The sequence below is a fragment of the Mustelus asterias genome, chromosome 24 (assembly GCF_964213995.1).
Source record: "Mustelus asterias chromosome 24, sMusAst1.hap1.1, whole genome shotgun sequence".
NCBI lineage: Eukaryota > Metazoa > Chordata > Chondrichthyes > Carcharhiniformes > Triakidae > Mustelus > Mustelus asterias.
Genome location: NC_135824.1, coordinates 23,781,402 through 23,797,056, shown reverse-complemented (window position 1 = coordinate 23,797,056; position 15,655 = coordinate 23,781,402). Strand labels below are relative to the sequence as shown.

At 43.3% G+C, this 15,655-nt stretch overlaps 1 protein-coding gene across 1 annotated transcript in view; it reads right to left on the bottom strand.

The window, feature by feature from the left end:
- The window catches only part of LOC144511024 (protogenin-like), a gene marked incomplete at its 5' end in the record, with an annotated part of 119,503 nt that overhangs the window by 60,700 nt on the left and 43,148 nt on the right, over positions 1 to 15,655 (bottom strand). The window contains 4 exons of the mRNA XM_078240999.1: positions 2,043 to 2,201; positions 2,507 to 2,644; positions 4,532 to 4,665; positions 7,713 to 7,857. Of these exons, the coding sequence (XP_078097125.1) occupies positions 2,043 to 2,201; positions 2,507 to 2,644; positions 4,532 to 4,665; positions 7,713 to 7,857 (576 nt within the window). The remainder of the gene's footprint in view (positions 1 to 2,042; positions 2,202 to 2,506; positions 2,645 to 4,531; positions 4,666 to 7,712; positions 7,858 to 15,655) is intronic.

Below are 15,655 nucleotides of genomic sequence, written 5' to 3'. Positions count from 1 at the left end.
ATGAGCTGCTGCCATACCCTGTATATACACACATAAACACTACAACTTTCCATGCTCCTCTAAACAAGACATTTTAATTTAAAAATGACAATCATAAATCCTATAAAAACAAGGCACTAATATAAATACTTGTCTTTTGTCTCTGGGACATGAAAACAGGTCCAGCCCGGAGCAAAGGAATACATTGCTGTCCGCCTGTCTCTGCAACATTCCTGTATCACTCTCCTCACACCCCAACCCTTCCATTGGGCATCCCGGCCTGCTCCCCTGTGGGTGCCCAGCCCACTCTCTCCATGGGTGTCTTCCCCAGCAAAGAATTGGTTTAATTTAGGCACTAGTGCGCAATCTAACCTCGTGGCCACAAGATGGCTGGTACGGAGAATGTGAATCTCATCACTGCAGTACAGGTGCTCTTGGGTTAGGGTTGTTGCACACTTTTGAGCAAAGTATGGATGGTTTTATTGTGCAGCTGACCATGTTATATCAGACCTGAATGTAATTAGTGCTGATGCTGTTTTCCCAAATTAGGCAAACATGACATCTTACAGCACTGGCATTCCTTACATTGATAATATTCATTTGAAAATATTTTTTTAAATGTTTAAACTTGTCTATTTACACCTCGTAAATCAGGTACACAAGTTGAACAACAGGAGACAAAAAGGAATCTATAAGTCACCTGGCCTACATTCAACGCAGCAGAAATTTAGTCATGGACTCTAAGCTACACATTTCTGTTGTTTAAAAAAGCCTTATTTTGATTATTCACTAAGCTTTTTACAAAAACGGAGATAAATCCGTGTCTCCAGTTAACCAACATCCCATTGCTCACCTATCCCTTATGGAATGTCCACTGTGTTCATCCACATTCTTCTAGGGATAACAGTTCTAGCTCACTACCTTTTAAAAGCTTTACCCTTTTTTTTGTAAATAATTGCAAACAAAAGGCCAATTATTGATCTCAGTTTGGTTTGGTTGCAGTGCCTTCAGTTGCTGGCCTGAGCATGTAATCTAGGCCACAACATTACTGAGAGAGTGCTGCATTCTCAGATGTGCCGTTCTTCAGATTTCTTTTTAAAAATGGATGTTAAAAAGCCCATGGTACCATTCAAAGAGAGAAAGGGAGTTTTGATTGCCCAATGTTCCTCCCTCAGCCAACTGCATCAAAAGAGAGGGGTTAACTGGCAATCCATCCTAATGCTTTACTGGGGTATTGCTGTGTTCATCATCATCATCTTCTGCCTCTAATCCAGTACTTTGCATTTAAGCAGCACTTCTACATAGCAAAATGTATCACAGGACCTGCTAATAAAATCTGACACCAAGCTGCATAAGGAGATATTAAGACAGAGGACCAAAAGCTAGGTCAAAGTGGTAGGTTTTAAGGAGCATTTTAGAGAGGCAGAGAGATTTAGCAAAGGATTCCTAGAGATTAGGGCCCTGACAGCTGAAGACATGGCTGCCAACAACAGAGCAATAAAAAAAAAATCAGGATAGAAAAAAAGGCCAGAATTAGAATAGAGGAGACACTTCGGAGAGTGTAGGAGATTATGGAAACAGGGACCATGGAGCAATTCCAAAACTAAAATGACAATTTTAAAATCAGGATGTTGCCTAGCCAGGAGCCAATGTAGGTCAAGGACCATTGGCATGAAGGGTGAATGGGTTTAAATAATAATGCTCACTGCGCTTCCAAAGATTTAATTGTAGCTCCAGTACTTTGGGTTATTTCTGAAAGACATGTTCAATGCAAGTTCTTGATAAAGTTCATTTGAGTAAAATCAAATTAAGAAAACACCTGCATGCCTGAATAACTTGATCAAAAAAATGCAATGTTGCTTTTTCAAAATACTTGTGCCTGAAGATATTGCAAATATAGACAGTATAGCATGAATACCAGAACCTGGTTAGACCATATCCCTTGTTATAAATGATCGTGTTGGGTCTTCAGGACTCAACAGCAAGGACCTTCAGATCATACTGCCCACTGCGGTCACATATTCATTCCAGAGTTTTCAGGTTATATGCAATGGTTATCTTACCCAACACAGTAAGCATTGCTGTGGCTACAGTGTAATTGCGTGTGCCTGGAGTAGTGGCCCGACACACATATATTCCAGCATGTTCAACCTTCACATCGGATATCATCAAATTTCCATTCCCCAGAACCCGTGTATTGAAAACATCGATAGATCGATGATCTGTTCGGGAAAAGCAAATATGTGTGTCAAACCAGTAAAAATTAGGTCAACGTCATTCAGCAGGACTAACTCGAGCAATTGAAATCCACTCATTGCTGAACACATTTATTTGCAATATGCTTGCATTAAAAAGCAACTCAAAGAATTAAACTTACAGATCATTTAGTTATATTTGTTTGACCACAAAGTTGTCAGCATTTTAAAATTGCCAGTCTAACTATTCCTGGTCTAACGATTGCTTCGTGGTTTCCAAGTGTCAAAAGTACAAACAACAGCAGGAGGAATAAAGGAAATGGACAGCTCACCTAAACGGCTCCAAGACACGAGAGGTTTTGGGGAACCAATAGCAATGCACTCCAACATGGCAGTTTGATGTACGGGTACAGTGAGGTTTTGGGGACCAGCTACAATCACTGGCTTCTGCAAAGTCTTTGGCTCCCAAGCTATTCATGAAAAATAAACGGTCAGTGGAAATCATTGCTATTTAGTGTACAGCATTAAACAAATACCCCATGAAGTTTAACTGATGAACAAAACCAATTCAAAATGAAAGTAAAATGGATCTAATGCTGAGGAATAATCCCAATAACAAAAGAATGTCATACAGAAGTGGGTCAGTTAGATTTCAAACATGTCATGAGGAAACGTGCGCACATATCCATTTTGGGGTTATAGAAAATGTCACAAACATAATCAATAGCTTTGTTGCAAGCTGTGTATACTGACAGGTGTACTGCAATTTAGATAGCACCACGAAGCAAATCCATGAAGATTAGAAAGAATCAAAGGGTGGCACAGTGGCAGAGTGGGTTAGCACTGTTGCCTCTCAGTGCCAGGGACCCAGGTTCAATCCTGGCCTCAGGTCACTGTCTGTGTGGAGTTTACACATTCTCCCCGTGTCTGTGTGGGTTTCCTCTGGGTGCTCCAGTGTCTTCCCAACGGTGTGTGGGTTAGGTGGATTGGCCATGCTAAATTGACCCTCAGTGTCCCAAGATGTGTAGGTTAGGTGACTAGTCTTGGTAAACGTGTGGCCTTACGGGGATATGGTGGGGGAAAGGGTTTGTGTAATGTACTCGAAGAGAGTCTATGCAGATTCGATGGGCTGAATGGCCTCTTCTGCACTATAGGGATTTTATGGATTTAAGATTCCCAATAAGTGGTGAAGGAATAATAACATTTCTCAATCAAACCAAATTGTGTCACGTTGGTTTCCATTTCAAAAGACCCCATTTCCCTTCAATAACAAAATACCACACACAACCTTTTGGAAAGTTACTGTTGCAAGAGTAACGGTTTCTAGGACAAGTGAATAGGAAATAGAAGTAGAAATGCCTTTTAAAATGACCATAACATAATTACATACAAAGAAATGATGGCGTATACCACTTAGCCCTTCGAACCCACTCCGGCTTACAATAAGATCACGGCTGATCTGATTGTAACCTCAACTCCACATGTCTGCCCACACCAACAACCTATCACCCCTTCCTCATCAAGGATCTACCTCCACCGTTCTCCCACCGCCTTTTGAGGAAAAGTCCTAAAGACTCACAACCCTCAGAAAAAAAATTCACCACATCTCCATTTCAAATGGACGAGCCCTTAATTTTAAACAGTGACCCTCTGGTTCTAGGTTCTCCCACACGAGGAAACATCCTCTCCACATTCACCCCGTCAACGCCCCTCAAGATCTTGTATGTTTCAAGTTCCCGATATTTGGCAAAATGGCCTCGAGCGATTAAAATAAATATAGACAATTAATTCAAAATAAACCAGGATAACAGAGCCATTGACTAAATTGGACGTGTGCACCACATATTAGAAACTAGCAGAAATCGACGTGCAGCATTTCAAGAATTTGTTTTATCCTGAAGCTAATTAGGATAGCCTTGTTGGCAATTTGGTCATGGCAATGGAAAACTTGATCATGGTGAAGGAAAATGTGCCACATTAATTGCTGACTCGGTCAGTCAAATCCAAATGGAGACATTGTGAATATTCCTTGCACTATCACATCCCTAGCCAGAAATTAAATCAATGCCAATTTAATCATACAGTTCAGCTAATTTCTTCCAAAGACACAATTTATCTCAAAAAAGAGTTTGATAATGAACAGCGAGGACGTATCTGCGCATCTATTGCGACAGAGAGTTGAGGGCAGTCTGATCAGTTCAACCATTCTGCGCTTTTAACAAACATAAAAAAGCATGTGCACATGCAAATTAAGATCAGATGCATTGATCATGCAATATCGTCAGCTGTGAAGTTGAATACAAAGCTTAATCCATTGTTGGACATTGTTCAGGAGGAAAAACATCTCAACTGTTTACCTTTAATAACGGTCAAAATGGCTTCCGAGCTACGACGTCTATTTGCAATATTGGTTGCAACACAACGGTATTGCCCAGCATGTCGGCCTTCAACACCATAGATCTGAAGCACTCCCGTTGGCAGAGCAGTTATCCTGAGAAAAGAGATACTACTTTTCAGTATTTTCCTTAAAATGCTCAAATTTCTAACAAAGGTGTGGTAATGCAGTGACAACAGTAACAATTCTGTGCAGTGCAGTAACACTAGTGGTGAATTATTGACCCCGGCTTTGCAGTGAACACAAAAGGATGATGCCCGTTGCTGACCAAAAGCAGCTGCCCAAAACGGTGGCACAGTGGTTAGCATTGCTGCCTCACAGCACCAGGGACCCAGGTTCAATTCCCGGCTTGGGCCACTGTCTGTGTGGAGTCTGCCCATTCTCCTCATGTCCGAGTGGGTTTCCTCCGGGTGCTCCGGTTTCCTCCCACAGTCTAAAGATGTGCAGGTTAGGCTGATTGGCCATGCTAAATTGACCCTAGTGTCAGAGATTAGCAGGGTAAATATGTGGGGTTATGGGGGTAGGGATTGTGATCAGTGCAGACTTGATGGGCTGAATGGCCTTCTGCACTGTAGTGATTCTATGGATTCTATGAAAAAAAAGGTGTTCGCTGGTTCCAGAGTACCAATTTCTTCTATCCCGCATGATTCCAGTGCCATCTATGGCATTTCGCGACAGTGCAGCCAGCCTGATCAGCTAATCATAGAATTGAAGGATTCGCACAGTCAGCAAAGTAGCAAGTTAAACACAGGGATTTAGTCACATTTTAGGACACTGCACAGGAAGCAAAATAAAGATTGGAATATTCACATGGGATTATGGTGAAAAGCTGAAAGTGTGGAAACTTATTTTTAAAATAAAAATAATAGAATTTTTAAAATGTTGAGGGAATAAGACTCCACAATTGTAAAATTAGGTTTCACGGTCAGAGAGGTTGTTCAGTAATTAGAATCATATAACGATTACAGCATAGAAGGAGGCCAGTGGCCTGTCATGCTTTTTCTGGCCCTCTGAAGGAGCTTGCCACTCTCCGGCCTTTTGCCATGCACTTTTCCTTTTCATGATTCAACTTCCTTTTGAAAGTTTCAATTTACCCTGTCTGCATCACACTCAGGCAGTGCATTCCAGATCTTAACCATTTGCTGCCATTGCTTCTTTTGTCAATTATCTTAAATCGGTTCCCTCTGGTTTTTGATCCTTCCACTAATAGGTAGTTTCACAGTATCCCTACAGAGCTGGGGGCCATTTGGCCCATCGAGTCTGTACCAACTCTCCAAAAGAGCATCTTACTCAGGCCCACACCCCCCACCTATCCCTGTAACTCCACACATTTACTATGGCCAATCCACCTAACCTGCACATCTTTGCAGTGTGGGAGGAAACCGGAGCACTCGGAGGAAACCCACGCAGACACGGACAAAATGTGCAAACTCCACACAGTCACCCAAGGCCGGAATTGAACTCTGGTCCCTGGCACTGTGAGGCAGCAGTGATAACCACAAATTGAATTTAAATTCCACCATCTGCTGTGATGGGATTCGAACCTGGGTCCCCAGACCATTACCCTGGATCTCTTGGATTACTAACCCAGCAACGATACCGCTACACCACTGTGGCAAAGACAGGTACAAAGTATTCAATTAATACCTCAGTTATGCCCATTCAATGTGTAAGCCACCTTTGTGATACCTAATTGGGCCTATTGCTTTCATCATCCTTTTACTATTTATACGACTACAGAAGACTCTCAAATTCTCTTTTACATTAAATGACAGCCTCCTCTCATACGCTCTCTCTGTTTCTGCTATTTACGCTTCCAATTCCTCTCAATCTTCCACATAGAAACATTGGAAGTAGGAGCAGCAAGCCATTCAGCCCCACTCTGCTACCATCCAACTAGACCGCGACTGATCATCTCCCTCAAATCCATTTTCTTGCACTATCCTGATGTCTTGTTATGTCTTCACTACGTAGAAATCTGTCAATCTCCATCTTGGAAATACTCAATAACTGAGCCTCCACAAACCCCTTGGGTAGAGAATTCCAAAGGTTCATACCCTCCAAGTTCCTCCTCACCTCAGTCTTAAATGGCCTACCTCTTATTCTGAGACTGCGCCCCCTGATTCCTGACAGCTCCAGCCAAAACAAACCATCCTTCCTGCATCTACCCTGTGGAACCCTTTCAGAATTGTGTATACTTCCATTAGAACACCTCTTAGAGAACACAGACCCATTCTCCTTGTCGGGCAATCTCACCATGCCAGATATCAGTCTAGTGAACCTTCATTGCACTCCCTTTATAGTAAGAATATTCTTTTTTGGGAAGGAGACCAAAACTGCATACAATGCCCTGGCAGTAATCGCAGCAAGGCGCTATACAATTGCAATCAGACTTCTTTACTCCTCTAGTCAAATCCTCTTGCAGCCAAAGCCAACATACCATTTGCCTTCCTCATTGCTTGCTGTACCCTGCATGGTAACTTTCAGTAACTTACGAGCAAGGACGCCCAGAACTCTTGAGGCATCAGCACTTCCCAACCTCTCCTCATATTGAAATATTCGGAATTTCTGTTTTTCCTACCAAAATGGATAACTCCACATTTTGCCACAGTATATTCCATCTGCCATGTTCTTGCCCACTCACTGGAGTGGTGTCTGAATCCCATTAAAGCCTTAGCATCCTCCTCACAACTCGTGTTCCCACCTAGTTCTGGGTCATCAGAAATCTTCTATATTCAGCCACTGTATTATCTCTGACATCTGTCATAAACACACCTTTCCTGCTTCACCTTCATGTCTATCTCTTTTGCCATCCAAGGAGCTCGGTTTGCCCTTCTGCCTTGACTGTACTTTAACGGCAGTTACAGTTTTGCTTGCTAACCTTCAATTCCAACTTATCTGGACCAGATCCATTCCTACCATATCCCAATTAATGATTCTTACCCTGGATTGCTTTTTGTCCTTTGCCAGAGCCAACTGAAGCCTTATGATACAATGATCACTGTCCCCTGGATTTGACATTTCATTCATTTTGCCCAACTCATTGCTAAGAATAAGGTCCAGCAGTGCTTTCGTACTCATTGTGCTGGAAACATACTGTTATATATCAGTGTAAAGCTACAGATTTTGTTTAGGTTTATTACCTGTCAGTAGACAGTGGCAGTGCTGTCCGGTTGAATTCCCAGGTTATGATTGGTGGAGGATTTGCTTGTATCTTGCAGATAAACCTTGCTACTTCGCCTTCATTCACTACTGTATGGACTGGCTGAACTTCAAATGGAGACATACCTGAGAATTAAAGGGACATTGCTACAGTTAGACACCTGAACTCGTACACAAGTTGTGTTTCTAGGGAAAATGTGTTTCCCGCTTCATCGAGGGAAAATTGATGGCACTCAAAATTCAAACTAAAAGCACATCATACAAGTTTTAAAATAGGAATATTAAACAGCATCAACGGACAGCAGACAATAATCAGAATGAAATGACATGCAAAGGTTAACTTTGGATAATATTTTAGAACTTTCCCCAAGACAACCCCATCATAAATAACCTTCCAAGTCGAGGGAATTGTTTATTTGATGTCGCCCCTGCAACATTTAAGCTCCATATGTAGTTGGTCAGGGAATCTGACCACCTACAAAACTGTTTATACATATTTGTAATCACAACAGGGATGTGAGTGAATGGCTCTCAAAGGGAAGGAGCAGATAGATCATGGCCCGTAATTTCCACGGAGTGGCAAGCGGTGGATTGTTTCCCCCCCCCACATGAAACTTACCTGGGCTTAAAATGGAGTGGCCCGTCTCGCCCGACTTTCCTGACTCAGACCGGGTGTGTGAGGAGAAACGAAACGCATGCCTGACTCCAGTGGCAAAGTGCGAAAGGAGCGGAGCGAACGAAGACACGCCCCCTTTTAACAACAACTGACTGCTGTAAAGCAGGCGAGTGTTTAATGGTCTTATTGAAAGGGAAGTTTCTCAGGTACGTGAATGGGATATGGGGCAGATCCAGATGTGCTTTGGGTGTGGGGTTCAGCCCAGTCAGTTCAGCTCAAAGGGGGTGGGTGGGAGCTTGGTCGCGGGTGGGAGAAATCAGGTGGTCAGGGTTGACCCATGGAAGGCTTGGTCCGAGTCTTCAAAGCATTTACTCTGAAGTTAGATGTAATTTTGTTTTCCCTTTCCAATCTTTCAGAGTAACTATGAATATAAGACTGGCAGAACCATCCAAAGTTAGCAATTTAAAAATCGCTTTGTTGGATGGTTCCTCCCGCAGTGCAATTGTCCAGGGGGAAGTCAGCCCTTCTGGACAATTGCTGGGTAAACCCTTGTGTGGGAAGTTCTGAGAGGGATTTCCCCAGTGCATCTTTGGGGTACCCCCCAAATCCGACGCTGGGGAGGCAGAAAGTTATGGCCCAATGTGAATCCATGGAATACACTTCAGAAAGTTTAGAGGCGGGGGATTATTTTTGAAATCCTTAGCCAAATTAATGATCCCCAAAGACTTGGTGCCCCATTAAAATACAACAAATAAAATATTAAACATTAAGTGGAAGTATCCTGCCATTAAGTTGAAATGCCAAAACCATGTCCTCCACGTAGTAATCGAGTTCACTCCATCAAAATGATAGTTTAAATTTATCAATTCTTCCCCCCAGATTACATTTACGCAAATGCGTCAGAATTGGGCTAAATTTCAAACCTTAATAGCATGCAGAAACAGATTCTGAATCTACTGAGCAAGGCAAGATTACCAAAAATAGTGGTAGAAAGATAATCTTGTATAAGCAAGGTTATTTTGTGATACTTTACTCCTGCAAAGCATTGCCAGTTATGCGTGGCACAGTGGTTAGCATTACTGCCTCACAGCATCAGGGACATGGGTTCGATTCCCGGCTTGGGTGATTGTGCAGAGTCTGCACATTCCCCCGTGTCTGTGTGGGTTTCCTCCGGGTGCTCCGGTTTCCTCCCACAGTCTGAAAGACGTGCTGGTTATGTGTATTGGCCATGCTAAACTCTCCCTCAGTGTACCTGAACAGGCGCCAGAGTGTGGCGACTAGGGGATTTTCACAGTAACTTCATTGCAGTGTAAATGTAAGCCTACTTGTGACACTAATAAATAAACTTTAAATGGATACAGTTCAGCAAGTCTTCTAACATAATTAAAGGTCTAATACAATTAAGGTCTTCTAATATAATTAAATGCAAGCAAGAAATTATGCAACTAAATATCCTAATGCTTTCTGTGCATTCCTAATAAATTATGTAGCAGCTTGCTCATTTTGTTAACAAAGTGGACTTTATCAATGTGAAACTGACTTTTCCAATACAAATGGCTCTCATCTCACAGATGTTTTTGCCAGCTGTAATTGAAAGAAACCTGGGGAGGAGAGTCATTTCTCACACTCCAGGATCTGAAAGGAACTCCAAACTCTTTCAGGATTGCACACCCGCAGATGTCAAAACTTCCCTCAGGATAAGTGATCATTCTGAACCTCACCATGCAACCCACACAAGAGTGGCTAACAATCAGAAAAAACATTACCACTCATAAATATTTCACACCTCTGGAAATTTGCAGCTCATCGACATGTAAAAAAAAAAGGAGGATTAAATCCAAGTTTGCCTGTCATAAACAGATACATGTTTGTAGATCAATAGAAATCTTTAAAGATTAAAGAAACCTAAAACCTAATCAATGGGCAAAAATACAGATTGCAATCAATTAATAATCAAACAGCCCATCGGGGGTCCAATAAAATGTCAAGAGATCAATCATGCTTCTTAGTGAAAGATGCACAATTTACCACTAGAAATGAAGAAGCCTGTACCACCCCTCACGGCCATCTGCACTGCCTAAAATTCAACACCAACAATAATAAAGTTACAGCAGTTTGAGAGACAGTTTCCCCAATAGCTCAAGGAATCTATTTAGGAAGTAACCACGTCCAACAGACCAAAAGGTGTGTGTTGAGTTGCCGAGAGGAATGATTAGGGGTACTACAATTGGCCCCAGCTTTCCTGGGCTAAGACAGAAAAATAAGTTCCATCATAGAATCCCTATAAGTACAGAAGGCGGTCATTCAGCCCATCGAGTCTGTACCGACCACAACCCCACCCAGGCCCTCACATTTACCCAGCTAATCCCCCAACACTAGGGTCAATTTAGAATGGCCAATCAACCTAACCCACACATCTTTGGACTGTGGGAGGAATCCCACGCAGACACGGGGAGAAAGTACAAACTCCACATAGTCACCCAAGGCCGGAATTGAACCCGGGTCCCTGGCGCTGAGAGGCAGCCACTGCTAACCACTGTGTCACCGTGCCGCCCAAAGTTGTTAAAATTTCCATTCCTGAGCACCATGCAATGCCCCTGTTGGAAATGTCTGTCTAAACAATAAAGATAGAACATCTGTGATGCCTCTGTGGTTGAGCAGCTTACTGACATTGCCCTTGAAAATTCACATATGAACAACGGCCACCTGGGCGAGGTGCCCGAGAGCGACTGGCATCTGTGAAACTTTGCGTCAAACAACGACACACTGAGGGGGGAAGTGAACAAGCAAAACTAAACTTCACAACTTTCAGAAGCAATAGCAGATCCCATGTACCATTTAAAAGTTGCTTCTTGATGAATCCAGCTAAACAACAATTAAAATGACAGATTAAACAAAAAAAAAGAGGGATTGGTGAGCCATTCCCAATGTCTGAAGTGTAAAACAGATCTCTCTCACTATCAGATTTTCCTACCCTAGACACGGTCTCTTGCATTACTAGGTAGTGGGGGCAAACAAGCCCATGCTCTACCATATTAAGAAAATCAGGATCAAAAGTTGAAAATCAAATCTCCTTCAGTCTATTTTTTGACGTTATCTCAGTTTTTTGCCAAAATTTTATGCTGAGCGCCTCGTGGTTTTTCCACACTTTGAGAGCTTCTGACGCATCTGACTTTAGTGCGAATGTAAAATGCAATCGGCTTTTGTCCAAGCACAATGCCACCAATGCGCTCTCGCTAAACTAACAAAAGTGCCTTGTCAGATTCTCTTACTACAACACAATTAGTTCCTGTGAGATGAAAGCCAAAAACTAGCCAATACTAATCCAATTTACAATCAGTTAAGGTTGCCCATATGCAACTGCATTTTTACACCACCAGTGTGAAAGGCACCCGCTCAGATCACTCTACACATTATTACAGGGTTTACTTGCATGCTACAGAAGAGCAGATGTTGGATGAGATGTACAGCATGGAAATCAATACAAGGATTTCAATGAGAAATTAGATACTTCCCTCTACTTTCACAACAAACACACTGAATTTGCATATTAACAGTTGAGAAATATGGTGGGTAATTTAAGCAGGTCAAGCTGAAGCTTCTCCGCATGCACAACCCGGTATTATTCCTGGAAAATTAAGCTGCGGCTATATTTCACACATTGCAAAAATATTATGTTAATGAAGCCAAGTTAACAAAACTATATGATCTATGAAAATGGGCAGGGGATGGACAGAGCAAGTTTCCTTTCTCCAAACTGTACACATTGTCAAGCTAAGAACAGAAGAATAATTTTACTCATTAGGAACCAGAGTCCAAATGTTATCTCACAGAATCTTACCACATCTAAAAATGTAACCCAGTTTTACTTTCATTTTGATGCTACCTCTCAGCCCTCTCTATATTGGAGTGCCAACCTTCAACTTTGTGAATGTATACAGTGAATATCACATGTATCACAATTGTATGAAGCACCTCGAGAGTGCAGCTTGATCGATGTAGACAACTTAAATGCCATTGCACTTTCTGTAATGACCATTTTGAAGTGTCTGTAATGTTCTTTTGATTGTATTGAAGCACCTCAAAGTGCCACTTGACCCATGTCAAAAATCTGAATATTATTACTGTCATGCCCATTTTGTTATGTTTTTTCAGATATTTTATAAGGTATATTTCTTGGGGAAAAAAAACTGTTCCCTCAACCCACAAACATCTGACTCAGTGGCAGGAGTGCCAAACCTAAGCTATGCCGACACACAGACTACAGTGCGTGGATCTGAGACAGATCACAGCCATTTTCACAGATGCCAATCCAATGGTAAGATTATGTACAAGAACTGAGACTTGAAAGTTTGTAATTGAGATGCCTGCCACTCAGCAGACACCACTTGTCAGACAAGGTAGTTTAATTCCCAGGACATTAACTCAGATAAGAAGATCCATTTGGATTATGGCAGTTCTGTTCTCAGCTGGGGCCAGAACAGGGTTCAAATTCATTCTTCACAGAAAGCAGGGAGTCAAAGATGTTGCTTTATGCACCTTCTAGGAGTTCAGCTGGAGACTGGTCTGAAAATACCCAAACATTTGAGAAATGTAACAGAAAGTAAGATCATTTAATTGGCCTAGATACGGTCCCTTACATTGTTTGCATTCACTGCCCAGCAAACTCATGGTCTACAATGTGGCTGTGGATCCCATCCTTACCTTACGGGCCTAAAACATTGACAACTGATGGAAGGCACGTCAAAGGACTGGAGTTATACCACCAATGCTGCCTGCTGAAGATTTGACAGATGAAGTGGGATGAGAAACACCAGTATTAATGTCCTCAAACAAGCATCGAGGCTATGATCATCCCCCATCAACTGGGTTTCAAAAAAGTTTTAAAGTTCATTTATTAGTGTCACAAGTAGGTTTACAGTAACACTGCAATGAAGTTACTGTGAAAATCCCCGAGTTCCCACAATCCGGCACCTGTTCAGGTACACCGAGGGAGAATTTAGCATGGCCAATGCACCTAACCGACACATCTTTCAGACTGTGGGAGGAAATCGGAGCACCCGGAGGAAACCTGTGCAGACACAGGGAGAACGTGCAGACTTCGCACAGTCACCCGAGCCGGGAATTGAACCCAGGTCTCTGGCACTGTGAGGCAGCAATGCTAACCACTGCGCTACCGTGGTTGATCATTAGTTTGGATGCCAGATACCAGCTCCTAAAGCAGGTCTTCTTCCCCCAACTCAGTCAGGGCAGATGAACCAGAGGACAGAAGAAACAGTTCAAGGATGTGCTGAAAGCCAACATGAAGAAATGGAACATTGACCTCAACTCCTGGGAGACCATCGCCTAGGACCACACCAGATGGCAGCAGTGGGAAGGATCCCAAACATTCTAAGACCCAGTGATGACAAAATGAAAAGGAAAATTGAAAGCACTGAAAGGAAGCCATGACAAACTGATAATACATAGAAACATAGAAGAAACATAGAAAAACTACAGCACAAAACAGGCCCTTCGGCCCCACAAGTTGTGCCGAACATATCCCTACCTTTTAGGCCTACCTATAACCCTCCATCCTATTAAGTCCCATGTACTCATCCAGGAGTCTCTTAAAAGATCCTATTGAGTTTGCCTCCACCACCACTGACAGCAGCCGATTCCACTCGCCCACCACCCTGTGTAAAAAACCTCCCCCTAACATTTCCCCCGTACCTACCCCCCAGCACCTTAAACCTGGAATGCGCTGCCAAGTAGGGTGGTGGAGGCAGGCACGCTGACATCGTTTAAGACTTACCTGGATAGTCACATGAGCAGCCTGGGAATGGAGGGATACAAACGATTGGTCTAGTTGGACCAAGGAGCGGCACAGGCTTGGAGGGCCGAAGGCCTGTTTCCTGTGCTGTACTGTTCTTTGTTCTTTGTTCTTTGAAGGGGGGGAGGTTTAACACAGATATCAGAAGGACATATTTCACACAGAGGGTCGTGGGGGCCTGGAATGTGTTGCCGGGCAAGGTGGTGGAGGCGGACACACTGGGAACGTTTAAGACTTATCTAGACAGCTATATGACCGGAGTGGGAATGGAGGGATACAAAAGAGTGGTCTAGTTTGGACCAGGGAGCGGCGCGGGCTAATTGTTCCTTGTTTCTCGTTTCAAGGCTTCATTCTATGATCATCTTGCTGGTGCCAGTACAGAGCGAGACTGCGGATAGTTGGGAACCTGTCTCGGGGGCAGGGAATTCATATGGTGTTCATGGAAGTGGAAATGACTAGGGTTGGGAAGCATTTTCCGATCAGGGCCATTGTGATCTCCTGGACTCGTTTCGATCGCCTCAGGGGGTCGGAGAGGAATTTCCCAGATTTTTTTTTCCCCATATTGGCCCTGGGGTTTTTCACTCTGGGTTTTCGCCTCTCCCTGGGGATCACATGGTCTGGAATAGGGGGGTGGGGGTGAGTTAATAGGTTGTAATGAACAAAGCATCGTAGCTGTGAGGGACAGCTCGGTGGATAGGATATTGGTATGTAGATAGGCTGGAAAATTGGGCGGGGATCCTGGATTCAGGATTCAATCCTGGACCGGGGAGCGGCGCGGGCTTGGAGGGCCGAAGGGCCTGTTCCTGTGCTGTATTGTTCTTTGTTCTCTCGTAGCAGCCATTTCCACCCTGGGAAAAAGCCTGAGAGTCCACCCGATCTATGCCTCTCAACATCTTATATATCTCTATTAGGTCTCCTCTCATCCTACGTCTCTCCAAGGAGAAAAGACCGAGCACCCTCAGCCTATCCTCATAAGGCATGCCACTCAATCCAGGCAACATCCTTGTAAATCTCCTCTGCACCCTTTCAATCTTTTCCACATCCTTCCTGTAATGAGGCGACCAGAACTGTGCACAGTACTCCAAGTGGGGTCTGACGAGGGTCTTATATAGCTGCATCATTATCCCCGGACTCCTAAACTCAATCCCTCGATTGATAAAGGCCAGCACACCATACGCCTTCTTAACCACTTCCTCCACCTGCGGGGCCGATTTGAGTCCTATGGACCCGGACCCCAAGGTCCTTCTGATCCTCAATGACCAGACATAACGCAGAGCCCCAAGTCCCGAATCAGCCATCTTTGGACTGATGAAAGATAATCATCCTCTCTAGTAAGGAATAGGCACTAATAATATTTCCAATGATCGCTCTTGTACTCAACACAAACTATGCAGAATGGAGGTTTTTCAGCCATGTTTGGTAAAGGTGGTCCTCCCTCTCGGAAAGGAAATTGTTTCGCTATGCTTCCCTGGAAAAAAGATCAGGCGGTAGGCTTC